Source organism: Pongo pygmaeus, chromosome 14 (genome assembly GCF_028885625.2).
Source record: "Pongo pygmaeus isolate AG05252 chromosome 14, NHGRI_mPonPyg2-v2.0_pri, whole genome shotgun sequence".
Lineage (NCBI taxonomy): Eukaryota > Metazoa > Chordata > Mammalia > Primates > Hominidae > Pongo > Pongo pygmaeus.
The window spans coordinates 33,933,452-33,961,113 of NC_072387.2; the positions used below are offsets into that span (position 1 = coordinate 33,933,452).

The window sequence follows — 27,662 nt, forward strand, 5'->3', positions numbered from 1 at the left end:
AACTCTTCTTTCGTGTTTACTCCCTTATTTGAAGTTCTTAACTCCCTGACCTATTTAGTTTATGCTTTTATTTGTGTATGTTACATAAAAGTTATCATAAATAAATAAATACATACATATTATTACAATATTTAATATATTGGAACAAATTTCCAAAACCTGTCAGCATTTTTCATTTTCTTCCCCAAAACCATCTCCATGGAATTTGTTTATGTAATGGATAGAAATTAGGTGTTGTCCTCACTTTTACCTGCTCCCCTGACAATGTGAGGTCCATCATTGTCCTTGCTTCCTCACCAGTGACTTCCACATTCTTATTGCCACACACACATTCCAAGTGAGTGAAACGATGAGGAATTTGAGTCATTCAGTAAAATGAAAAACATGACCAATCATGTGGTTAGAGGGTTGAAAATATGAAAATATACGTTTTGTACAATGAAGTGAACAAAGTGCATGGAGGAGACATCAACCAGAGAGCTAGAGCTGGCGGAAGGTGAGCTGCTGAGTGCGTGTCCCTCCCCTTCCACCCCCTCATGCTTCTGTGGGTCACTGGTGTATCTACTGTAACTGATCTGCTCTGCTCTGCCCTTCCCTGTTCTTCACCTGTCCTCTTATTGCTGGTCTCTGGTGGGCATTCTCTACCATCTCTCTTCATTTCCTAACATTCTGTTCTTTCTCCAACCCCGGGCAGAAACTCTGAAGGCAGGAGGAGGAGGACAGGGGTGCTTATCTCATTAGTCCTGCACTTCCCACCCACTTTGGGGCTTCATCAAAACCTACTGGCCCAGGTGTTGCTGTGAAGACTTTCCTCTGCCAGATTCAGCCTCCTGGGTCTGGGTTGTAGCATTTAACAGCATCTGTGCTAGATTATCTAAAATCCTGGGCACCTGGTGGTGATCTACAGATGAATAGGAATTTGTCCCTCCTCTTTAACCCTTCTTGCTTTTCCATCTTATAGGGAAAACAGGTTCTCTGCATACTGCTTTACCATACTAGTTAAGATACGTGGTTATGAGAAGTTTATAGAATGATCCAGTGGTGGCTCATGGAACCCAAACCCCCTAATGCAGCTGGGATCTCGGAGAGGACTGGACCTAGGACCCAAAAAACTGCTGCCTCATCTCTATCTCAAAAAAAAAAAAAAAAAAAATCCTTTCTCTGTCTCCTGGTCCACTCAGAGGGTAGAAGACGGCCATCTAGAGACCTGGTGTGTATATGTTAATAGGCCAGCCACATGCAGAAATGGTCCCTACGAGTTCCCATGTCAAAGTTCCCAGAAGAGAGACCCTTGGTGGCCCAATTTGGACCAAGTAACCATCCCTGGTCCAAAGAGCTGTAACAAGTAGATGGGATTGCACGGTATGACCCAGCTGATGGGCTCCCTGGCTTGTATGAGGAAAGAGGTCTGGTTCAAGGGAGACAGACAAGGGAGCAGCTGGTTCAGCGGCTGGGTCTACATTAGCCTCTTATGTATTCATTTGACATATTCTTTCAGACTGTCTACTGTGTGCTAGGCATGATCCAGGGCACTCTATCCAGGGATAGAGCTGTGAACAAGAGGAAGTCTCTGCCCTCACGGCCTTGACCTTCCACTGTCTTGTCTGCATTTCCACTTTGCAGGGTGGGGGCAAATTTAGTGCTTTTCTCTTTGCTTACTCTTGTTCTCTCAGTTCTTTCCCTTCCCTTTGGTTTCTTTCTCAACTAATAGATATTTATTGAACTCCCACTCTCTGCTGACACAGCGCCTGTTTAAATGGTGGAGGTGTAAGCATATACTCATTTTCTGTGGTAGTATTTGCAAAATGCATTAACTCACAATTATCTCATGAAACCTTAGTCATAATGTGCTTTGCTGTAGAAGGTATAATGTTTCCTTAGGCAATATGTTTTCCACAAATTTTTTTGGAAAATATCTTTTTTCTAATACAGGGTTAGGTCGAGATGAGGCCACTGAGGTAGAAAAAATTTATCTGAATCTTAGGGACAGGTGCGGGGTGGTATAACTATTTCTACCCAGGAAAAAAATCCCAAGGTTTTCCCTGTTGTGGTATAGAAAGCTGTGTTGGCCTGAAACATGCTAGGTAGGTAAGTGGGAGACATTATTCCACTTCATTCTGTCATCACTATTTACTCGTGTCAATAATTTTTTTCACTCCAATATTTGTTATCCAACATCTAAATTCTTGTTTGGAAAAGTTATTGTTCTGGTTATTATTTCTATCAGTGATTTTTTTTTCTGTCCCAGTCTTCTTCAAACCTCAGTGGTCTCGTGTTTCTTCCTTTTCTGGTGCACACATTTAAACCTCACATCCCCAGAAATCTTGCAGAGTTTTCTTTCTTTCTTTTTTTTTTTTTTTTTTTTTGGTAGGGATGAGGTCTTCCTATGTTGCCTAGGCTGGACTCGAACTCCTGGGCTCAAGGCATCCTCCCAACTTGGCCTCCCAAAGTGTTGGGACTACAGGCATGAGCCACCATGCCCAGCTCAGGGTTTTCTCTTCAGATGTTTCTCATGTCCATCCTTTTATCCCAACCTCCATGTAATTCACGCTTTTATCATCTTGCTTCTAGATTGTAGAATTAATTTCCTACCTGGTCCCCTTATCTAAAAATTCTCTCCTGCTGTTGCCCCTTTGCCGTCACTGTCAGATGCTCTTCTCTCCTGCTCAGAAACTTCCTGCGATCTCCTGTGACCTTCAGGATGAAATTCTAGCTTCTTTGCTTGGCATTGAGTCATCCACAGTCTGGCCACAGGCTATTTTTTTGGTGAACTTTTTTTCTGCTTTTTCCCAATTTGGACCCTCAGGGTTGATTTGTTTTTTCAGTTGGCCCCGATACAATTTTGTCTGCTTGGGCCTTTGCTTAAGCTCTTCTTGCCCTTGCCCACAATGCCCTTCCCTTTCCTCCAATGCCCTTCCCTTTCCTAATCCACACCTCACTCACATTGCCAGGCTCTTCTGTCTGTACTCAGAATCTATTCCACCACCTGCCCTCCCAGCACAAAGAGGCTGCTGACCTCTGAGCCTCCTTAGCACCTTTGGGCCCACTCTTAGTCACACACTGGTAAGTAACCATGGTTACACCTTCATGCCTTAATTGAGGGAACATTTTCAAGGGCAGGAACTTGATCTTTTGTTTTTGTGTTCTCAGCGGCATCTAACAAGTGATCCTGACTGGGTGCTCATCAGCATCACTTAGTGAGCTTTAGAAACAAAACACAGTGACCACAGAATCTGAGAGGGTAGGGCCCAGGAACTAATACATTGTGAAAGTTGCACTGGTAATACTAATGCACAGGGGAACTGAGAGCCACTAGGTGAGCAATGGACCACTTTGACCATGCACTGTTCAGTGAACCCAGCCTGTCCCTACTGTCCTGGAGCTTGGGCTCCTGGGTGCAGTGAGACAGAGCCTCCATAAATAAAATCAGGTAATGATGATATCTGGTACTGTGGAGGACGACAAGGCAGGGTAAGTGGGCAGAGAGAAAAGCAGTACTTCCATATAGGCTAGCTTCAAAAATATTCTCCATCTGTCTTACATCAGCAAATGCTCCAACACCTGGCCTTCCCTGATTGAAGTCCGGGAGCCCCAGCTGGTGGGCCAGACAGTCTGGAAGAAGGGATTCTGGCTCTCTGCTGCCGCTTGTTGTTGAGTAGACGACCAAGCAGTGTCCCATGGAGCCAGAAAGACCCCAGAGAGTGGGAGGTTGGAGGGAAGGAGATGAGGGATCCTGTCTGAGTGAGGAATAGCCAGGGTGCTGTGGGCACACGCAAAAAGCAAGAGGAAAACTGGAGTGTGCCTGACCTGTGACCAGGGACCTGGCTTGAGCCCTGGAGCCTGCACCCACTAGGCGTCCCCATCTAGGTGAAGGGAGAAGCCTTAGCCCACTTCAGACTTAACTCTTACTTAATATTCAGAATAATATGTCAGCTTTCAGTAAACCAGTTTACATTTCGCTTGTCCCTTTCTTAGGATAAGGATTATCATCCTTCTAATCACTTTAAAAAGATGATGTAGCCAAAACTTTCTCTTTAAAAGTGTTTCTCTATGACAGTGAAAAGTATTCTTTGTAAGAGGGAAGTGAAGGTTTACTTGCGTAAGATGTTAGTTTTTTTTTCGTTTTTTTTTTTGAGACGAGTCTCGCTGTCGCCCAGGCTGGAGTGCAGTGGCGCGATCTCAGCTCACTGCAGCCTCCAACCCCCGGGGTTCTCGCCATTCTCCTACCTCAGCTTCCCGCGTAGCTGGGCCTACAGGCGCCCTCCACCTTGCCCGGCTAATTTTTTGTATTTTTAGTAGAGATGGGGTTTCACCGTGTTAGCCAGGATGGTCTCGATCTCCTGACCTCGTGATCCGGCCGCCTTGGCCTCCCAAAGTGCTGGGATTACAGGCGTGAGCCACCGTGCCCGGCCAAGATGTCAGTTTTTTAATGATGTGCAACGTCCGTTTCTTTGATAGTTGGAAAGCGTGGCAGGTATTAGAGGACGAATGTATATTTAAGAAAAACAAAATAAGGCTTCATCTGTAGAGTATTAATTTTTCTGTGATCTTTTACCTCAGACGCCTCTCCTCTGAAGGTCACTTCTCAAGCTGGGCAGCCCCTTCTAACAAGGGATGCTGCCTTGGAGTTGGAGATGAGGTGAAGATCTACGTGCGGGTACCAGTTTCAGTAATAACTGGATCCTTCTCTAGGTTTAGGCTGGAACGTCTCAAGTGAAGGTTATTGGGGGGCAGGGGTTTGGGTCCACCCAAAAAGTCTTGACCCATAGGACTGAAATCAAATCTTGAGCTAGGCTGGCTTGCCACGTAACCACAGAAACGGTAATTTAAGCAATAAAACGAAAGCTCGCGCGCTGGTCCAGAGCTGGGGTTGGGACAGCTACTGCCCTCAGGTCTCCAAGTGCGTGTAGGGAGAAGAGCGGCGGATCCCTTGCAGACAATGGTGGGAGCGAGCTCTTCACCCTGGGGTCTGGGAAGCCCATTTTTAGCGCCCAGAGGTGTGCTTTCGCCATCTCCTTCTGCGGTGGCTGCTTGCAGGGCGCATTCCCATTGCTGCTGTCTCTGTTCCTAAGGAAGATCAAAGGATCCCAGAAAACCCAGTTCCAGAGCTCAGTTCCCGGGACTAGAGGGTACGCTCGGCCAGATGGCTGGGGGTGCCGCTGGCCTTGGCGACCCCGCCGTCCCCGCGCGGTCGCCCTCCCCGGCCCGGCAAGCAGCTTGGGCGTCCAGCCCGGCCCGGTCCCTGCAGGGAGGGAGCGCAGGAGCTGGGGGCCGCTCTCCCGGGGCGGGGCTCGCTCCACAAGCGCCGGGGGCGGCGCGGGGCGTGGACGTGGGCGTGGGCGGGGCCGGGGGCGGGGCCGGCCGTGGCTGCGGCGGGGGCGGCGGCGGCGTCTCCAGGGGGAGCCAAGGTACATAGGCGGCGCCCGCCTCACCCGAGCATCCTTCCCCGCCGGTGGCCGCCCGCCCGCGGCCCGCGCTCGCAGCCTCCCGCCTGGCGGTTGACTTCTTTGTGTCGTATTCTCTGCCTGCGCCCTGTCTCTGCAGGACCTGTTCGTTCTTCTTTGGGCTATAAGAAGGCAGAGGATGAGATGTCCCGGGCCACGTCTGTTGGAGACCAGCTGGAGGCACCCGCCCGCACCATTTACCTCAACCAACCGCATCTCAACAAATTCCGCGACAACCAGATCAGGTAGGAGAAGGCGGCCGGCTCGCGCGGAAGGCGGTGGAGTCACAGCTGGGAAGGGGCTCGTCCTCGTGCGCGGGGCTTGGCCGCGCACCTGGCCGGCCCCCATCCATCTCCCCCAGAGCCTTCGCCTGCCCCCTCCCCACCCCACTAGCCCGCGGTGCAGCCCCGCGCTTCCAGTAGGGTCATGCGAATGCAGCCCTCACCGTCCTCTCCTGCGCATCCGTTCTGCGCCCAGCCTGCCTCTGAGCCCTGAGAAGTTTTCACTCTAATGTCACCGACAAAAATGCGGTCTCTGCTCTTTTCATCCCTGGGCTTCCTTCCCGGAACCCCCTTCTAGCCTTGTTTTAAGCCAGTTGATAGCCCTCTTTAGCAATTTTTAGACCATACTATGGGGGACGTGCTTCATAAGGGAATCCCACAAGTCACAAGGACTCACATTCAGTTCTCAGTGGTCCACGACAATTGTTAAGAGGTCTTCATTTGCTGGGAAACTTTGCCCAGAGTTAGCAGAAAGATGGACAGAAGCTAGCGTTTAAATGTCTACTTTTGCTGGCCGCTATGTCACACACCTTAACTATAGCAGCTTAGTGAATCTTCATAACTTCTTGAAGCAGGCCAGGAGACTGGAATATAGAGATGCTAAATAATGTACCTATCGTCATACAGCTCCTAAATGGCAGGGCTGGAAATTGAACCCAGCCCATCTGACTACTAAGGGTAAAATTTTTTTCTGCTGTGCAAAGCTAGTTCTTTAGCACGGGTGTTCGTACATTTTCAAATTTCATTAAACTTTCAGGCTTAAACAACTTTGTATCTGGGAGAGACTTCAGAGGATGTAGTTCTGTGAGCTGCTCAGAACACCATGCTTGGGTGTAGAGAAGTTCAGTGATTTATCAGGTTACACATAGATTATTGACAAACCTGAGTTCCAATCCAGTGTTCTTTTTTGGAAGACAAAAACTTTGTTGTTATATGTTTAAGTATTCCACTACTGCACTAACACTTGTACAAACGACTTAGCCTGACATCTTTATTTAGAAAGGTCAGGCTGTTGGACATTATTGGGGTATAATAATGGTGCATATTATATGGAGGTGGAATTTTCACTTATTAAATGAGTGTTAGATTATGCAGCTTTATTTTGGGTTTTAAGAATGACAGTTGGGCATATTTTATACTTAAAAGTGTAACTTGGAAGAGTAGCTGAGTCCCCATTTCAGAATGTCTGGGCTTCGTTTAAGATACAGAGCATCAGCCACAGTGAGTTACCACTTCACAAACTAGGGTGGCTCCAATCAAAAAGACAAATAACAAGTATTGGCAATGATTTAGAGAACTTGGTACCCTCATGCATTGCTGATGGGGATGAAAAACGATGGAGCTGCTTTGGAAAACAGTAAAAATGATGGAGCTGCCTTGGGAAACAGTTTGATAGTTCTTCAAAAGGTTCAATGTAAAGTTACCATATGACCTAGCCATTCTACTCCTGGGTATATCTCCCCAAGAGAAATGAAAACCTACGTCCACACAAAAACTTGTACACATATATTTCACAGCAGCATTATTATGAATAGCCCCAAAGTAGAAATAATCTAAATGTCCATCAGCTGATGAATGAATAAATAAGATGAAGTATATCCATACAGTGAAATATTATTGGGCCATAAAAAGGAATGAAATATTGACACATTCTACAACATGGATGAGACTTGAAAGCATTATGCTAAGTGGAAGAAGCCAGTCACAAAAGGCCTCACAGTACATGATTCCATTTATATGAAGTATCCAGAAGAGGCAAATTTATAGAGTTATGAGGTAGATTAGTGGTTCCTGGGGCTGAGGAAGAGAGAAAAGGTTGGGGGGAAATGGGGAATGACTGTGAATGTGGATGGGGTTTCATTTTGGGGTGATGGTTGCACAACTCTGTGAATTTACCTAAACCATTTGGAAACCTGCACTGCTCATGTAGTTCCATTTCTTCACACCTTCTCATATGTGTTTCTATTGAATTGCTTTCAAAAAGATGATTTTCTAAAAGATATGTACTGTATAAGGATATGGGATTTGAAGAGCTACTTTTCTTTTTAAACTTTAGTGTGTTTTCAAGTTGTATTTTTGCTTAATTTCTATTAATTCCTTTAATTTTGTTATCCATTTGTGCATGCTTAAGACTGGGAGAAAAAAAATAGAGGCCTTTGTTTTTCTCTAAATTCTTTTGTTTTAATGGAAGGTAAAGTTTTTTTTTTTTTTTTTTTTTTTTTTGGAGACGGAGTCGCTCTGTCCCCCAGGCTGGAGTGCAGTGGTATGATCTTGGCTAACTGCACCCTCCGCCTCCTGGGTTCAAGTGATTCTCCTGCTTCAGCCTTCCAGGTAGCTGGGATTACAGGCGCCTGCCCAGCTAATTTTTGTATTTTTAATAGAGACGGGGCTTCGCCATGTTGGCCAGGCTGGTCTCAAACTACTGACCTCAGGCGATGCACCTGCCTCAGCCTCCCAAAATGCTGGAATTACAGGCATGAACCACCATGCCCAGCTGGAAGGTAAAGATTTTTAAGAGCACTGATAATGGAGCTTTACTACCTGTTCTGTAATCAAGACTGAAAGCTGACCCAGACTGATTGTATTATTAGTCAGAGGGATTCCGAGTAGCTGCCTGCTGTGCAGTTTCATCTGTACTGTTTTGAGAGAGGCAGAGTAAGTTGAGGATGTACAGTGGGTTGGTGAGGAATAAAGTAGGCAGTTACCAACTATTGTATTTAAAGCTTTATATAAGTATATAATTGAATTAGTTGAAATACATTAAAATTCATATAATTTCTGAGTTCATGGCTTATACTGTGAGTGTAAGTTTCCGCATGCACTGGTTAGGGTCTAAGAAATTAAAATGTGGTCCTTGACGTTCTTTAAAATGGCCTTTGAGTATTTGGTTCACCTTGACTCTGTGTTTAAATAGGAATTACTAATGGTTATCAGTGACTTGTAGTTCATTAAAAAATTGATTATAGGCCAGATGCAGTGGCTAACACCTGTAATCCCAGCACTTTGGGAGGCCAGGGTGGGTGGATCACTTGAGGCCAGGAGTTTGAGACCAGCCTGGCCAACATGGCAAAACCCCATCTCTACCAAAAATACAAAAATTAGCCAGGCGTGGTGGTGCTTGCCTGTAGTCCCAGCTACTCGAGAGACTGAGGCACAAGAATCACTTGAGTCCAGGAGGCAGAGATTGCAATGAGCCCAAATCGCACCACTGCACTCTAGCCTGGGTGACAGAGCAAGACTCCGTCTCAAAAAAAAAAAAAAAAAAAAAAAAAATGATTGTAAAGCTTCTTAGCATTATGGTTTAAGGATTTTAGACAACGTCAAGCCATGTTATTTTAGCACTTTAATGTTACCGAACTCAAGTTTTATGACAATATTGATTTTTAAAAATAAGGCCTTTTATCTTGGCCATGAATGTTTGCTAAAAGTTAGTGAAGCTATTCAAAGGAATATTTTTATAAAAGGATAAATAATTTGTTTTTTAATATAATTTTTCTGGAGAAAAGGTTAATGGTTTTGTTAGAGTCAGGGGCATGGAGAGTTTATTCCAGTTCCTTTGCCCCTAAATTGAGCTTTTGGAAAAGAAGGGACCACATGGGATAGATGAGGCTCAGACTAGTCTGCTGACTCAGGGCTGTCTGACTTACCTTGTTGTACCCCTTGGCAGGCCTGTCCTCTCTGGAACAGAGTTCTCTCCCCTACTTTCCTCAACCCTAAGCCGGTTTTGGTTTGAAACCCTCTGGATTATAGCAGTTGCTCTGCGCTTGCCTTTCTGGGCAGCTGGCGTTTGACTAGGAGTGGGAGTTTGAAGCAGAGGAAGGGAGGGCAGTGAGGGGCGGCATGCTGTCATTCAGGACAGGAATTCTATGGGCCAAGGTTACTGGAATGGAATTGACGTGACTGAAGAAAGAGGGTGGGTCTGGGGAAATGCCTAGAAAGCAGGAGTGAGGTCCCCTCTGGGGTCCACTGTGGCCTTAGCACCCCCAGGGGAATGCACTACATGAGAACTCCAAATTCTGGCCAATTCGTTGAATTTTTGGGAGGGACTGTGCTATGTATATAGATGTCTCACCAAACCTTGTTCTTGTTCTTGACACTGAAAATCCCACCAGTGTTTGATCTGAAGTCTGTGGTAGGTTTATTAAGTCTTTCATTATTGAAGTCAATGAATTCAGATTACCATCATGATGGAGAATTATGAAGTGGTCTTTTTCTACCAGGGACTGATTTTCTAGGACCTTAACAATGAGGATAATAACTTCCTTCATCCTCTAGAAATGAATAGTAATTAATGGGATTCAATGTTTATATACATATGTAAGATTATGTATGTGTCCACCTAACAAGATCTCCTTTTCCTGAAGTGTACAATCTTATCTCCTTTCAAATGTTTTGAAGGTTTTAGTGCATAATTCAGCCATCTAAAGTATACAATTCAGTGATTTTTAATATATTCATAGAGTTGTGCAACTATTATCACAGTCAATTTTGGAACATTTTCATCACCTCCAAAAGAAATATTATACTCTAGCTATCATCTCCCATCCCTTCCTCCCCCCACCCCTAAGGAACCACAAATTTACTTTGTATTTCCATAGATTTCCCTGGACATTTTGTATAAATAGCCTCATATCCTTTTAAGTTAAATATTAAATACTTACAAAAGCTCACTGTTTAGAGGAAACTGGTGGTGAATTTTTAATTTTATATATCTAAATTTTCAAAAATGTTTAAAGTTATAATGTTTTTTTCCCCCAGAAAAATCTTGAAATAATGTGCTGATCAAAGGAATGAGCAATACTTATGTCATCACTATCAGACATATGTAATCTTTCTATGTGATTATCAGCATACCATTTGAAATAGTGAATTTCAAAGTCATAAGGCAGTTTTCTTCAATATTTGAAATGAGGTCTTCAAAGCTAGTTAGGAATGTTTACAGTTACTCAGTTTTGAATGACTCATTCATTTCAGGTGGGCGTTTTAGCTAGCAAAAACTTCATTACAGTGATAACTTGAGCTTTGTCAAGTTACTGCATTTCTTCAGGTTGGTTTGCCTTAAAGGAAAATTACTTCATATAAATTTTTGATAAATTTTTGTTGGCTTTGCCAAGGTAAATTTTAAATAGAATATTACCTTTACAGGGCCGGGCGCGGTGGCTCACGCCTGTAATCCCAGCACTTTGGGAGGCCGAGGTGGACAGATCACGAGGTCAGGAGATGGAGACCGTCCTGGCTAACACGGTGAAACTCCGTCTCTACTAAAAATACAAAAAATTAGCTGGGCGTGGTGGTGGGCGCCTGTAGTCCCAGCTACTCGGGAGGCTGAGGCAGGAGAATGGCGTGAACCCGGGAGGCGGAGCTTGCAGTGAGCCGAGATCGTGCCACTGCACTCCAGCCTGGGCGACAGAGCAAGACTCTGTCTCAAAAAAAAAAAAAAAAAAAAAGAATATTACCTTTACAGAAAAAGGAATTGAGCACTGTATGCTAGGTTGGTACAGTATCATTGTTTATAATATTAATGCTGAGATCCTAATTTTTTTAACCTTGTTTTTTGGTTGTTTTGTTTTAACTTATATTTTAGGTTCGGGGTGTGTGTTCAGGTTTGTTATATAGGTAAACTCATGTCATAGGGGTTTGTTGTACAGATTATTTCATCACCCAGATACTAAGCCTAGTACTCAATAGTTATTATTATTATTATTATTATCTGAGACGGAGTCTCACTCTGTCACCCAGGCTGGAGTGCAGTGGTGCAATCTTGGCTCACTGCAACCTCTGCCTCCTGGGTTCAAGCCTCAGCCTCCTGAGTAGCTAGGATTGCAGGCATGTGCCACCATGCCTGGCTAATTTTTGTATTTTTAGTAGAGATGGGGTTTCACCATGTTGGCCAGGCTGGTCTCAAACTCCTGACCTCAGGTGATCCACCCGCCTTGGCCTCCCAAAGTGCTGAGATTACAGGTGTGAGCCACTGTGCCCGGCCTCAATAGTTGTTTTTTCTGCACCTCTTCCTTCTCCCACCCTCCACCCTCAAGTAGGCCTCAGTGTCTGTTGTTTCCTTCTTTGTGTTCATGAGTTCTCATCATTTAGCTCCCTCTTGTAAGTGAGAATGTGTGGTATTTGATTTTCTGTTCCTGTTAGTTTGCTAAGGATAATGGTCTCCCCCTCATTCCATGTTCCCACAAAAGACATGATCTCATTCTTTTTTATGGCTGCATAGTATTCCATAGTGTATATGTACATTTTCTTTATCCAGTCTGTTGTTGATGGACATTTAGGTTGATTCCATGTCATTGCTATTGTGAATAGTGCTTCAGTGAGCATTCGAGTCCATGTGCCTTTATGGTAGTAGGACTTATGTTCCTCTTGGTGTATACCCAGTAATAGGATTGCTGAGTTGAATGGTAGTTCGGTTATTAGCTCTTTGAAAAACTTCCAAACTGCTTTTCACCATAGTTGAACTAATTTACGCTCTCACCAACAGTGTTTAATTGTTCCCTTTTCTCTGCAACCTCACCAGCGTATGTTATATTTTGGCTTTTTAAATAGCCATGGTGGTGGTGTGAGATAGTATCTCATTGTGGTTTTAATTTGCGTTTCTCTAATGATCAGTGATAGTGAGCATTTTTTTCATATGTTTGTTGGCGGCATGTGTGTCTTCTTTAGAAAAGTGTTTGTTCATATCTTTTGTCTACTTTTTAATGCGGTTGTTAGTATTTTGTTCTTATAAATTTGTTTCAGTTCCTTACAGGTGCTGGATATTAGACCTTTGTCAGATGCATAGTTTGCATGTATTTTCTCCCATTCTGCAGGTTGTCTGTTCACTCTGTTGATAGTTTATTTTGCTGTGCAGAAGCCCTTAAGTTTAATTAGATGGGATCATAATTCTAAAAGAATATTTTTGTCTTAAGGAATAAAAAGAACAAAATAATCTTCAATAACCAATTTGTCCATGAATAGTGGGGAGAGATTATATATGTGGTACTAGATCCAATGTCATTGAGTACTGTGAGGATGAAGAATTCTCCTCTAAATGTTTTAATGCTACAGAATTTATGTAGGATCTGGTCTTAATGCACAAGCTGCTTACAATTTAGCAAAGAAGCAATACCAGCATCCTAGTTAGAATCATAACTTTTTTTTTTTTTTGAGATGGAGTCTCACTCTATTGGCCAGGCTAGAGTGCAGTGGCGTGAACTCCACTCACTGCAAACCTCTGCCTCCTGGGTTCAAGTGATTCTCCTGCCCCTCAGACTCTCGAGTAGCTGGGATTATAGGCACCCGCCACCACGGCCAGCTAATTTTTGAATTTTTGGTAGAGAACGGGGTTTCACCACGTGGGCCAGGTGGTCTTGAACTCCTGACCTCAAGTGATCCATCTGCCCTGGCCTCCCAAAGTGCTGGGATTATAGGCATGAGCCATGACGCCTGGCAGAATCATAACTTTTTTTGGTTTATGTAAAGATCATTATCTTAAAAACCAAGGTTACATAATCTCTGATTTGAGACTGCTGTCTTTATCAAGTTTGGCAAAGGTAAAAGTATTCCTTATCAAGAGTAATTGCTGATGTTGAAAACAATCTCAAGATTTTCCTTCTGGGTGTGCTGCTTTTTGTTTAGAAGCAGATATACTTGGTTAATTTCCAAGCCAGGCACTGTATTTTCTGAACGTGAATGGCACAACAATCCTGAGTTCTTATTTTCGATGTACCAGCAGCAATTAATGCCATAGAAGAGTCTTGTAATGGGAACTGTTATCAGCTTTACACCCCTGGACAAGTCTTTTGAGGAATCCTGCAGACGAAAATATTGGAATTGGGGGAGCTTTGGCATAGTACATTCCAGGTAACCATTGAATGTGTGAGCTTTCTTGAAGAGTATTTTTAGAAACAGAAAAGCCTGTCAGCATTCGGCCAGTTTTATATTTGGTGTTTCTAAGGAAACGGCAAATGTCTAAGAGGACAGATTTTCATGGTGATTTCTTTATCAAGTTGACCCCTGTGTGGGTGGATAATGGAGCCCAGTTTGAATTTGACCAAAAAAACATCTGTGCCATTCCCGCTGTTTAAAATAGGTAAAGGCATTTGGTTTGAGAATTTTGGTCAGTAATTTATTTCCCCTCTCTCCTCTTCCCGAATTCTGTTAACTCTTATTGTCTGATGTGAACTTGGAAGCATTGATGATTCTTTGATTAAAAAGAATTAAGCATCAGGATTTGTGAGACAAATTAAAATTCAACCAGAATTGGAAGAGACCCAAGACGTGACAGGTAAGTACTGTGTTGGTCCCTGAATTGGATTCTGGAACAGAAAAGATACATTGGTGGAAAAACTGGTGAATCTTGAATAAAGTCTGTAATTGGATTAGTGTTGTGCCAGTGTTACTTTCTTAGTTTTGAGAATTGTGCTATGGTGATGTAAGATGCTAATATTGTGGGGAAACTGGGTGAAGGATAGATGTCAACTCTATTATTTTTGCAACTCTTCTATAAGTATACAATTTTTGGCCAAGTGTGGTGGCTCACACCTGTAATCCCAGCACTTTGGGAGGCCAAGGCAGGCAGATCACCTGAGGTCAGGAGTTCAAGACCAGCCTGGCGAACATGGTGAAACCCCATCTCTACTAAAAATACAAAAGTTAGCCAGGCGCGGTAGCGGGTGCCTGTAATCCCAGTTACTCAGGAGGCTGAGGGTGGAGAATCGCTTGAACCCAGGAGGCGGAGGTTGCAATCAGCAGAGATCGCACCATTGCGCTCCAGCCTGGGTGAAGAGAGTGAAACTCCATCTCAAAAAAGAAAAAAGTATACTATTTTCTCAAAATTAAACAAATCTTAAAATCAACTAGAAGTATCTGAGAATAGGAACGAAATGCTAAACTCTTGTTTTTCTGTTGAGTACTTTAGTAAATGTTTGGGTCTTTAATTGGAAACAGACATGATTTTGAAGGGAGGATGGTCAGAGGAAAAAAGGATCAATATCTTCATATGTTTGTTGTAATGAGTAGATGGGAAAACCCTTGCTCTCGGGGCATCAAAGAACATTCCCTATGCTCACAAACAGCACCAAGGGTTTGTTTGCATAATGTCTGATCTAGTTGCTTAAATTGAAAAAGTAGGTAGCAAAGTAGACTGCTCTGTTTCTGCTCAGTTTAGTCATGTGAACTTCTGTGTCCTTATCCAGAAAGTTGCATCTAAGTGTTTGTTCTACTACTTATAGCTGAGTCACTCAACAGACAGCAAAAGCTTACTCAGAAATGCTAATCAGCAACCCTTTCAAGAGGGACAATGCTTAGAGAGAACAAAAGGAGAGGTCTGACCATTGTGGCGATGTAGGGATGTTTAACAAAGAAATTTCCTGAAATCCATGAGGTTGGGTTTGGTCATTCAAATGCTGACCCATTCTTTTCTCTTAAATGAAAGCCAGCTCTTCAAAACTGAAATCACAGGTTTTAAGCCTTTACTATTTTATATTAGATGTCATTAAAAATGATTTGGAGTTGAGTTTGGGATGGTGTTAGTCACTCTGATGGATTATTCTATGTATCTTCAGTCTATGTATAACGTATACCATATGAAAGGCTTTTGGAGAGTGTTGGCAGGTTTCAGCTTAGAAAAGACTTCAGCTTGAGAGTGGACCTAACTCTCATGTAAGTTCTCTGTCTATATCAGTGGTCTCCAAAACTTTTTCATTGGATGTCCCATTTGTAACACTTTTTTTTTTTTTTCTTTTTGGAGTCTTGCTGTGTCGCCAGGCTGGAGTGCAGTGGCGTGATCTCGGCTCACTGCAACCTCTGCCTCCTGGGTTCAAGTGATTCCCCTGCCTCAGCCTCCCAAGTAGCTGGGACTACAGGCGCGTGCCACCATGCCCGGCTAATTTTTTGTATTTTAGTAGAGACAGGGTTTCACCATTTTGGCCAGGATGGTCTCGATCTCCTGACCCCATGATCTGCCCTCCTCGGCCTCCCAAAGTGCTGGGGTTACAGGCATGAGCCACCACACTCAGCCCATAAAATTTTTTAGCGTGAACCTTTGATATGTATATTTAAAACATTCATATACATGTGCTATCATTGTTAGTTATTATCTGAAGACCCAGTATGTATTTACCAAGATTCTCCATTAAGAGTTGTGGATGTAAGTACATATTGTTCACAGTCTTCTCTATTATTTTGAATGCTTTTGGCCGATTTGTCAGATTTGATTAAATTACCCTAATGTTTAACCTAGTAAAATGGTTTTAAAGAGCTTTTACTAGGAATGTGTCAATTCTGCTGCTTTTTATTCTCTTGTAATTGCATTATTAATAAGTATAATTTCCAATTTGTGGTTTTGTTGTATGATTCTTAAGCCATTTTTTTCTTTTGGGAGGGTTAATTTAGTTTAAATTAGATAAAGTGATCCATGACTCCACCTAGCTGGGACCTGGAAATTGAAATGTGTAGTAGTAAGGAGAGAGACAGACAGGGAGGGTACCACTGTTATCCCTGTATTAGCTCAGGCTGCCATAGCAAAATACGTAGACCAGTGGGCATAAGCAGGTGTTCATCTTCTCATAGTTCTAGAGGCTGGAAGTCCAAGATCAGGGTGCCAGCATGATCCGGTTCTGGTGTGGGCTCTCCCCTGGCTTGCAGATAGCTGCCTTCTTGCTATGTCCTCCCAGAACAGAGAGAGTGAGCAAGAGCAAGAGCAAGAGCGAGAGTGAGGGGGTGACAGAGTGAGAGCTCTTTGTCTCTAATAAGGGCACTAATCCCATCTTGAGGGTCCCACCCTCATGACCTCATCTGATCCTAATTATCTCCAAAAGGGCCCAACAGTGGCATTCCATCACATTGGGGGCTAGGGCTTCAACATATGAATTTTAGGAAGGACACAGTTCAGTCCACAGCACCACCCACCCTTCCCATTTAAGGAGGTTCCTCTCCAGCCACATTACGTAGAATTATGTTGGGACACCAGTGTCAGTGCATTTAATAAATGTTCCTGAAAGCTTATTTTTTGGAGGTATATATAAATATAAGCTCTGATAGTGTCTTCCCAAACCCCACTTGGGAGCTACCTCCTTTAAATTCAGTTGATTAGGGCCCGCCTTAGAGGAAAGCCATCTGGTCAGACCCAGTCTGACTTTTACTTTAGGCCCTAGGAACTCTGAGACTGATCGTGATCAGTACTATTCATAATCGTATATTTGGTATATGTGAGGTAAGCATTGCAGTCCCTCTCTGTCAAGAATTGGGGGTGCGTGGTTAGTGGCAGCACTGCAGGAAAAGTAGAAGGATGGGGCAAAGCTGCTGGTAGAGACCAATAAGCTGGGCCTGAAAGATGAGTAGGAGTCAGCCTGGAAACTTGGGTGAGGCTTGGTGGGGAGGGCAGGCCAGACATGGGGAACCCCATGTGCAGAGATGCAGAAGAGTGTAATGGCCAGGTGTGTGTCTTTCCAGAAAAGATGTGGAAGAAGAAAGTGATGTGGTTTGGCTCTGGGTCCCTACCCAAATCTCATCTTGAATTGTGGCTCCCATAATTCCCATGTGTTGTGGGAGGGACCTGGTGGGAGATGATTGGTTTCCCCCATACTGTTCTTGTGGCAGTGAATAAATCTTATGAGAGCTGATGGTTTTATCAGGGGTTCCAGTTTTGCATCTTCCTCATTCTGTCTTTGCCTGCTGCTGTCCGTGTAAGACGGGACTTGCTCCTCCTTGCCTTCTACCATGATTGTGAGGCTTCCTCAGCCATGTGGAACTGTAATTCCAATTAAATCTCTTTCTTTTGTAAATTGCCCAGTCTGGGGTATGTCTTTATCAGCAGCGTGAAAATGGACTAATACAGAAGGGGGATGATGGACAAAGTGCTGTGAAAGGCCAGGCTACTGGAGACGGGCTGCAGTAGTCAGGAAAAGCTTTTATGGGCCAAGTGACAAAGGCATAGTACTTGGGTTTGATGTGCACAGCCACCTGCTCTGCATTTAGAATAAGCACATGAGGCTGCCGTCATTGCCCAGGAAGAGGTGCAGGGCTATACTGCTGCAGGAGAAGAGAAGCACTTGGGATGGTTAGCAGTGGAGCTGTAAGTGGACAGAGCACTAGGCAAGTGTGATTTCCAGGTTCCAGTGTTAGTGATGGAGAAGGTGTTGATGCTATTTCTTGTGTTTCTGAGTTTTGTTTTGAACTATTTTGAACTGTGGATTGGGGCAAGGTGATTGACCTCAGAATAGCAGAAAGCCCCTTTCACCCCAGTATGAGACCACCCCAGAGGAGCAGAGATACACATGTAGGGGGTGATCTCTGTTGGTTGCATCATGATGGAGCTCCTTCCTCCAGCAAGGTGGGGGCAGCACTGGCTCTCTTGGAGAGACACCAAACTTTTGACAGATCTTTCCCTACCTCTAGATCTGTTTGGTTTCAAGATACTCCAGTTAGTAAACTGGAAGTAGAATAATGTCATAGCTTATAGCATGATGAGAATTAGATGAGAACAGCTGGGCACAGTGGCTCATGCCTGTAATCCCAGCACTTTGGGAGGCCAAGGCAGGAAGATTGTTTGAGGCCAGGAGTTTGAAACCAGCCTGGGCAACATAGTGAGACCCTATCTCTACAAGAAAAAAATAATTAGATGAGAATGTACCTGTTTAAGGCCGCACTGTATAAGAGCTCACAGACTCACACAGAGTTGCTCATTGACGCCAGTTATCTGGTTATTACGGATGTTGTTCTTCTTTGCCACTCATTTTGCTTTCTAATTCTTTGATAACCAAAACAATCAATTATAAGCTATAACTTGGGGAAAAGGGAAGTGGACTTGTGTATTACTCTGCCCAAGAGTTACACATTGCCAAGGGGAGAAATGTGCAGGCTGAAGAATCACCAGGTACGTTTTGGGCATTAGGGTCTTTTGTACATATATGTTTTCTAGCCTGTAACTGCTAGGGACAAGCAGGCTGGACTGCGAGCATAAGACGAGTCTAAAACGTGTTTGAGAGTGTGCATGTGTGGATTGGTGTTAAATCAAGAAACTGGCTTCTCCTTTTGGTGTCGTGAAAGAACACAGTTGCATATAAATTCACATTAAATTCACTGACACCTCCTCCTGCAAACAAACACCAAGATTCTTTACCATAGAATGGTTAAAACGTTAAACTTGGTCTACATGTGTGACTAGAGTTGTATTGAATTGTGACTATAAAGTCTGCATCTGTATCTTTCTACCCTCCCTCCTTTTTTCCCTTCCATCTTGTTTGAGACCATCAACTTTTTGGCTCTGTGGGGCTCTGCTTTGAATATCTCTGAGGAACTTGGCACTGTGCATAATATGGAAACTGAATACTTAACTGTAGATTCAATGATATAAAGGAATATTTTTTATTTATTTATTTTTAAAAATTTTTTTCTTTTTTTGAGACAGAGTCTCGCCGTTGCCCAGGCTGGAGTGCAGTGGCGTGATCTTGGCTTACTGCAACCTCGCACTCCCAGGTTCAGGTGATTCTCCTGCCTCAGCTTCCTGTGTAGCTGGGACTACAGGCGCCCACCAGCAGGCCCGGCTAATTTTTTTGTATTTTTAGTAGAGATGGGATTTCGCTATGTTGGCCAGGCTAGTCTCGAACTCCTGACCTCAAGTGATCCGCCTGCCTCAGCCTCCCAAAGTGTTGGGATTACAGGCATGAGCCACTGCACCCGGCAGGAATATTCTTTAAATTATTGAATAAAAAATATGACTCTTTTGTTTTTATTCCAGTGAAAGGTGGAAGTTTTGAAAGTATTGCTGTCTAGTATATGAAACATGTTACCAAGCTCTGATAGTTTAAAAATAGAGCTCTTTATTTTAAAACAGTAAGGCCATTTGCTGAATAGTATCACAATTATTTCTCTAATACTCAGCTTTGTTAAAACTGCCTCATAGTCATTTTTTACTGTTACCTTTACAAATTAGAATGCATTAACCGTTCTAACATCGATGTACCAGAGTAAATTGAATAATTTCACATAATGACGATGCCTTGGTAAGGCAGAAACATGAACTTCTCTCAGTATCACTGTTTTGACTGTCAGCTGTCATGCAGTTTCAACACTACACCTATTCCAACAAAGTTTTGTTCTCTGTATAAGATTAGACATAGCAGAGGAAATAATTTTAAGTACAGGATAGTGCATGTGTGTGTGTGTGTTGGGGAGGTACCACCATTATTCTCTGTACATGGGTTAGTCATATTTGTAAGCCAAACATTGTGGACATTGGAAAGTCAAAAAACTCCAAGACAGAAAATAACATAAGGGAAGATTTCTTTTCGTACTTTTACCAGCCTCCTTCCACTGCTTGTCTAAATGCGTACACACATAGGCGCATGCCATATATTTTAACGCTTATAATTCACTGGGCCTACACATGAACATCTGTCTTCCTGGGGGACACACCATTTCACCTGGAAACCATTCTAGTCCACAGTGAGCTGGTGTTGAAAGTTCTTCCTCTGAATCGAGGCTTCCTGTGAGTCCCAGACAATGATTCTAGACTGTGGCCAACACATAAGCGGCAGTCGACCCATAACAACTGCAAACACGTTTAATCACTATAACAAAACGTTAATTCTCACATTATATTTGAGTTAGTATTGGACTGTCAGGAATTTAGTAGTTCTCTTCATGTTTAGTTTGATAGTCACAGACCCATTTATAGAGATGACTCTTCAGGGCTGTCCCAGGGAGCATATGTGGCCTCTTCATATGTTGTTGGGTCTTCTATCACATCGCTGGGAAAGAGTGAGTTTTCTTATTTCACCAATTGACAACATTGCTCCTATACTCAACAAAAATTTAAATGAGGGTCGGAAAAGCTTTCAATTTTTTGCCTCTAAAATTGTACCCCCAAACTCCAATACTCCATATTAGTACGTACGAACTCTGAGGAAATGCTGAGAAAGCTGGGGACTATCTGTTACCTGCTGACAGTCTTTTCCTGTGTCTAGTTCACTTTCTGAGGTCCTTCTATGTCTAGTTTTATGGTCCCTTTGCTAGTATTTTGTATGGATGGTTGATGGGTGCAATGTGCAATGCAGTATTCCAAACATTTTTTTTTTAATCATGTGTCATGCACTTAAGCAGACAAGAAGCTATTCTCAATTCAGTGCTGGTGTTTGCTATAGAGTTAAATACTTTTTTTATAGAAATCAACCTGTGATATTTTTAAAGATTTAGAATAGTAGATTATAAGACATTTAACTGACTTGGATTTTAAACCATAGTACTTTTTATATAAATAGTTTAAAGATATTGATTTAGCATTCTTCACAGCCAAGTATGTTTTCTTATATACCCTGAAGATAAATTGATTATGCGTCATTTTTTTGAACTATTGTGTTAAGGGGCATGATGAATTTTGATATTTTGAGATACTACCATTAGAAAAAAATGAAGACGTCAGAATATGTAGCCCTTTAAAAGAAACTTATGTGCTGCTTACTGTTTGAAATACATTGAATATTTTAAAATTAGGACAGCATCAACATGGCTGCACATATACCCGTGGAATAATTGTTACAACAAATAGAGGCTGAGTGTGGTAGCTCACACCTGTAATTCCAGCACTTTGGGAGGCTGAGGCAGGTGCTTCGCCTGAGCTCAGGAGTTTGAGACCAGCGGGGGGCAGCATGGTGAAACCCCATCTCTATCAAAAGTGCAAAAAATTAGCTGAGCATGGTGATGCATGCCTGTGGTCCCAGCTACTTGGGAAGCTGAGGTGGAGGATCGCTTGAGCCTGGGAGGTGGAGGTTAAAGTGAGCTGAGATTGCACCACCGCACTCCAGCCTGTGTGATGGAGCAAAACCCTGTCTCAATTAAAAATATTAATAGTAATAATATAACGAATAGAGCTGTGGTTGAGTTCTGCAGAAGTCATGAGCTAAGATGTATGATCTGCTTAGTAAGACTTGAAAGACAGTCTCTAACTAAAAAGGTGAATTGTTTTGTAAAACCTTTTTGCCAAGGTTTATGTTCTCCGTAAAATTCTCAAATACAATTTTGCGGAGTCTTTGCAGAATGATGTCAGTGGTAATATTTACTTTTGCTTTCCAGTTCTCGTTCTTGGCATGTTTGTATTCCACAGGCTGTCATGTACCTCTCATTTCCTGTTTTGTGCATATAAAGGTAGCTTGGTTGGTGAATCCATGATATATAGATCAGGTATTTTATTTTTAGCCTTATATTGCATAAGAAAAATCTAGGTTCATTTCGTCTGGGGCAGGCTCTGATTTCTGTTTGCAGCCAGCACTCCTGGTGATTTTGTTGAAGATGGTCCTCATTTGTCACCCTCATGCAACAATGTATAGTTCATAGGAATTTTTTGAAGATTAAATGAGTTAATATGCATGAGGCACTTTAAACAGCACCTCACTGAGTGATTTATAAATTTTGCTGTTGCTGTTGTTGCATTTTAGATAGTGTGTTTGACAATAACTCTCCCATCAATTTTGGAATGTACCACTTGGGTTTTACAAAAAAAAAACAACAGGTTTTGACTTGCATTAGTAGAGATTAAAAGGTAAGGTGCATATCGAATAGGATGAATGTGTTTTAGGAACAAACTAGAAATGTTTTCTTTTTGCACTAACCTGATTTTGAAGATTAATTCTAGTTTGCCTGAGGTTATCATGGAGAACTTTAAATTATTAAACATGTAATGGAAAAAACTTGCAGTGTAATCTTTCTCTTTCTTTTTTATTTTTTTTGTAATAGCCTGAGTGGGAGGGTAATTAGCTATAGTATAAGGAACAAAACATAACAAGTACACGAGTCTTGGCTCTACCAGGGACCAACTGAATGACCTTAGGTCAAGTACATGATTTCGCTGAGCCTGACTTTTCTTGTTTGTTTGATGGAAACACACTTCCCTAGAAAGCATGTCGGGAAGCTAAATGAGATTTCAGATGCAAAAATGCCTAGGACACAGTACAGTGGCCGTAGACATCATATATTCCATCCTGTTTGACAGGTTGGGTAGGCTTGTTGCTCTTTTTTCTTTCTTTTTTCTCTTTTTTGTGGTAAAATACACAACATGAAATTTATCTTCTTTATTATATTTAAGTATACGATCCAGTAGTGTTAAGGATAGTCACACTGGTGTGCAACCAGTCTCCAGAAAGCTTTTCATCTTGCAAAACTGAAACTCTGTCCCTGTTAAACAACTCCCTGTTCTTCCTGCCCCTGCCCCTGAGAATCACCATTCTACTTTCTGTCCCTGTGTATTTGACTTCTCCAGGTCCCTCATGTAATAGTCTTATTGCTCGTTGATATAGTAATTACAACTTTACCATTACAAGGAGTCTTGGCTGGGCATGGTGGCTCATGCCTGTAATCCCAGCACTTTGGGAGGCTGAGGTGGGAGGATTGCTTGAGCTCAGGAGTTTGAGACCAGGGCAACATGGCAAAACCCTTTCTTTATGAAAAATACAAAAATTAGCCAGGTGTGGTGGCATGCACCTGTAGTCCCAGCTACTTGGGAGGTGGAGGTTGCAGTGAGCCAAAATCATGCCACTGCACTCCAGCCTGGGCATCAGAGCCATACCCGTCTCAAGAGGAAAAAAACCAAAAAGAGTCTTAGTACTCTATCACACGGTCATTTTTGGTGGTGTTTTTGTCCTTTTTCTATGCTTTATCTCATGTCTTGCTGTGTACCACAGTAAGCACCACTTTTTAAAAAATAGGTATAAACGTTTAAAGGAAATTCAGATAACTCCCCCACCCCCCACCCCCCATTTTTGCTGTCTGGTTGACTTTACCATTTGCATCTTTCCCTGACAACCCTGGCTAGGTTGGGATACACCAGGACCAGGGTACAGAGTCATAGTGCCCAGGAGGATGCTTGGTGGGGTGGGTATAGATTTTAAACCAGATCTGCTTTTTTGTTGAGTGGATCATTTTCATGGCACTGGTGCTGGTTCAGTCTCTCTTGTCTCCACCTGTAACAGGGTTTCCCTTTCACCTTCCCGATTGCTGGTGGTTATCGTTCTAAAACAGCCAAGGCACTGTGATTCTCCCTGTTGAGGGACCATCGCTACTTCTCTTTTGTCTCCAGTAAGATACACAAGGCCACTCTCGTTCTATTCCCGGCTTACCGCACCATCTCCCCAGGCTCCTCTTCCTGTGTCTGGCTGCAGCCTTTAATCATGGCACTTTCCCTGGAACACTGTCTTCTAACCTACTCAAGTTTGTCCTCCTGGAGGGCCCTGTTTTTCAGGCTCAGGTCGCATCTCTGTAAGCAAGCATTTTCTTCCTCATCCTGCATCTCCACCGTTTGCAGGCGGAGGCAGCCCCTCTGTGCCGCAGCATTTCTCAAGACTCTTTTGCTCTGGAACTTAGCATGCTGCACCACATCTATTTTTATCCATCTCTGACTCTCCTGCTCTGCTGTGTCATCCTTGATGACAAAGTCTGTCTGTTTCCCCTCGCATCCTCCCCAGCACGACGCACAATTCCTGCCAATGGGAAGTGGAAAACCTTTGCTGAAGGACTGCGCTCTGCAAGCGAAGGTCAGAATTGAACAGAAAATGCGAATTGGCTTAATGTGTTGTTCTCAGATATCCCTTCACACTTAATTGCTTATTGAACAAAGTAGAACCTCCATGGTGATGTGCAGTTACTTATGCCTCGGAAATTGATGTATTGCGTAGTGTTGATATTGTACTTTCATATATAAACTACTTCTAAAAGGGGGCTGCCGAGGTAAATGCTTTTAATGCCAATTTCTTCAGACTTGGCAGATGGATGTCTACCCTCAAATGGAGGTACATTTGGGATTTAATGTGACAGCTGGCATCCTTAGTCATTTATGTTGGTCAAGGTTTAAAACTTGTGTGTCAAACAAATTCATTTGTAGTAGCTAGTGTATACTGTCTTGGTGCTTGGTGTTGCGGCACAGTGGTAGAAAATCGAGGGCTCTGCCTGCAAGGTTACTCCTTAGCTTTTCGGGTATATTTGAGTAAGGGAAGTGTAGTAGAACACATATGTTGAACGATCCACTTCCATGGCTAAGTTCGTGGCCCCTTTTTCCTCCCTGCTCTCTGGCTCATGCCCTTAGCCTCTTAAAGAAGAGCTACGGGAGAGAAACTCTGAGCAGCCTCCTGACCTGTTTTTCCTGAGCCATAAGGTGGGTGCTTCACTCTTCATAGGGCTGCCGCCGTATAGCTTTAATTCCCACAGCACTTTCCTTAGAAGCTCTCCTCGCAGAGCACACCACGGACGGGCCAGGAGCCGGGGCTCCCACACCTGAGGCTGCAGTCCTCCAGGAGCCTCAGATGTGAGGCAGAGCCAGTCCCAGCTGGCATCTCCATGGCACAGATAAGGACACACACCAGAAAGAGTTACGTAACTTGCCTGAGTTCGTACAGTCGGTGAGCATCACAGGCTGTGTGGGATGCATTAGGGAGTGATCTGCCTGAGGTGCAGGCAATAAGAAGGTCCACACAATTAAACCCACTAAAAGTCCATCTGCTTTTAATCATCCCCATGTACCAGCAGTAACATTCTCTTCCCTGCAAAAGCCTTCATTTGGACTAAATTCTAAATAATTGCCATGACTACTATTTAGTTGTTGTTGTTGTTGTTGTTGTTGTTTTTTAGAGCGGAGGTCTTACTCTGTGGGCCAGGCTGGAGTGCAGTAGTACAATCATAGTTCATTACAGCCTCAGATTCTCCCACGTCAGCCTCGCAAGTAGCTGGGAATATAGGCACACGTCACCATGCGTGACTAATTAAAAAAAAATTTAGAGACAGGGTCTTGCTGTGTTGCTGTGTTGCCCAGGCTGGTCTCAAACTCCTGCCCCTAAGTGATCCTCCCCCCTCAGCCTCCCAAGTTGCTGGGATTACAGTCACAAGCCTGGCTACTTTTAAAGATTTCACAGTATATAGCAGATATAGTGTGTATATATATAAAATATACACATATTCTTCAATGTAGCACATATTTATTTTATTTACATTTTCTTTTTTTTTAAAGTGCTGTTGGACTTGATTTATTTCTTTTAAGTGACCATTATATTCTACATGGAAATTCATTAGGAGCACTCCCAGTTAACCCTCTGTCTCCATTGCCCACAACCAACTGAACTGTATGTGTGCATTTTGAGAGCAAGGTCCTAAGAGTTAGGACAGGTCCGGAGTTCCCTTTGGACACAGTGCTCTCCAGGAGCCCCATGGTGCTACATATTCTGGAGTTAGTTAGTTTATGTACTTATTTATGATTATTTCGTAGAGATGGGGTCTCGCTATGTTGCCCAGGCTGGTCTTGAACTCCTGGCCTCAAGTGATCCTTCCAGCAGAGACTCTCAAAGTGCCGGGATTACAAGTGTGAGTCACCATGCCCAGTGCTTGAGTTTAAATAGTAGCGATGAAATAGTGACAGTACAGCGTTTATAAACACTAAGAAAGTAGAACTTGAGTTACTTCGATTCTGTCATTTTATGTGACCACGTGGGGGTTTTTACATCTAACATTTAAGACAGCAAAACAGAATATGAACTGCAGGGTATGATATTTTGTTTGGTAAGCTCACATTTTAGTTTGGTAAATTTTTCCTAGATTCTTAAAATTGAAATTCATTCATAATTATTCATTGCTTTAAAATTGAAGACCAAGTCAAGAAAAGAAAATGTGACATTAGTGGTATGATTTAGTAGATGTTTATACCTTTGACAGAGCATTGGTTTTGTTAAATTTCACTTATTAGTTACTTGCCAATTAATGACATAAATATTGTATCAGTCTGTAACCAAAGGATCAAAATTCAAGTTGTTACATAGATAGATATGAAAACCATTGAATAAATACTTGTGCTTTTTTCTCTTTTTTTTGGACTATAAAAATTTTTATTATTTTATTTACTGGCATGATTAGATGCAGTTTTATTTTTTTGTTTTTGAGACGGAGTCTCACTCTGTTTTCCAGGCTGGAGTGCCGTAGTGTGATTTCGGCTCACTGCAACCTTTGCCTCCTGGGTTCAAGCGATTCTCCTGCCTCAGCCTCCCAAGTAACTGGGTTTACAGGCACCTGCCACCATGCCTGGCTAATTTTTGTATTTTTGTAGAGATGGGGTTTCACCATGTTGGCCAGGCTGGTCTTGAACTCCTGACTTCAGGTGATCCACCCGCCTCAGCCTCCCAGAGTGCTGGGATTACAGGCATGAGCCACTGTGCGTGGCCTAGATGCAAGTTCAATAAAGACTATTTTTGCTGTTTGTTTCTTTTTTGGTCAATTTTATGTTCTTTATAGTTATCACTGAAAGAAATTTTACCACATAGAGAAGGGGGTTGCTTACAAAAAAAATTCTCTTGGTGTGAAACACACTGGGGACATCACTGCCCTCAGCCATCATCACAAGATGCCCAGCCTTGACCCCGTCTGGACCCTCCCACTGTTTCTAACCTCTGAGTGCAGCTCCTCCCACCCCGTGTAGTCGTGTTTCTGTAGATGTAGCACTGTGTCTTACAAGCCCTCAGTTTCCTACTGTGTGAAGGGAAGGGCTTTAATGAGAGTTTTCAAGGTTTCCCTCAATTCTGAAATCTTGTGGTTGAATGGACCCTAAGCTGTGCTCTGATCGTGGTGGGGAAAGTGTTTCCATTACCTGTTGGCTCGTTATTACAGTGACCGCAGCCCCTGCTGTTTGAAGTGTCTGAGACAGGTGGGGCCCAGTTTCCTTTGGCAAAAGAAGAAACTGGCAAGACATGGAGGTGGTCCAAGGATGTGGGGTCCATTCCCTGTTGCTTCAGTGCCTGCACGAGGAGCGAGGGACTTATTCCAGGTTTCCCTTTGTGCTTGGAAGGAAGATGTATTCTCCATAGGCTCCAAAATTCATTTGTTTAGACATTTTAATTACATTTTTTGAATCTGTATTTTTAGCCTGTCCAATTAGTCAGTTTGATAATAGCATCAATCTCCTGTTACAGCTTTCTTGGTCCATTTG

At 43.0% G+C, this 27,662-nt stretch overlaps 1 protein-coding gene across 9 annotated transcripts in view; it reads left to right on the forward strand.

The window, feature by feature from the left end:
- ATP8A2 (ATPase phospholipid transporting 8A2) overlaps positions 1-27,662 on the forward strand; it is a 660,817-nt gene that overhangs the window by 92,628 nt on the left and 540,527 nt on the right. For 2 of the 9 annotated variants that reach the window (XM_054446069.2, XM_054446071.2), the window contains exon 2: positions 5,545-5,689. In XM_054446069.2, the coding sequence (XP_054302044.1) occupies positions 5,545-5,689 (145 nt within the window). The other 7 variants (XM_063650660.1, XM_063650657.1, XM_063650659.1 and 4 more) reach the window with 7 other exon arrangements.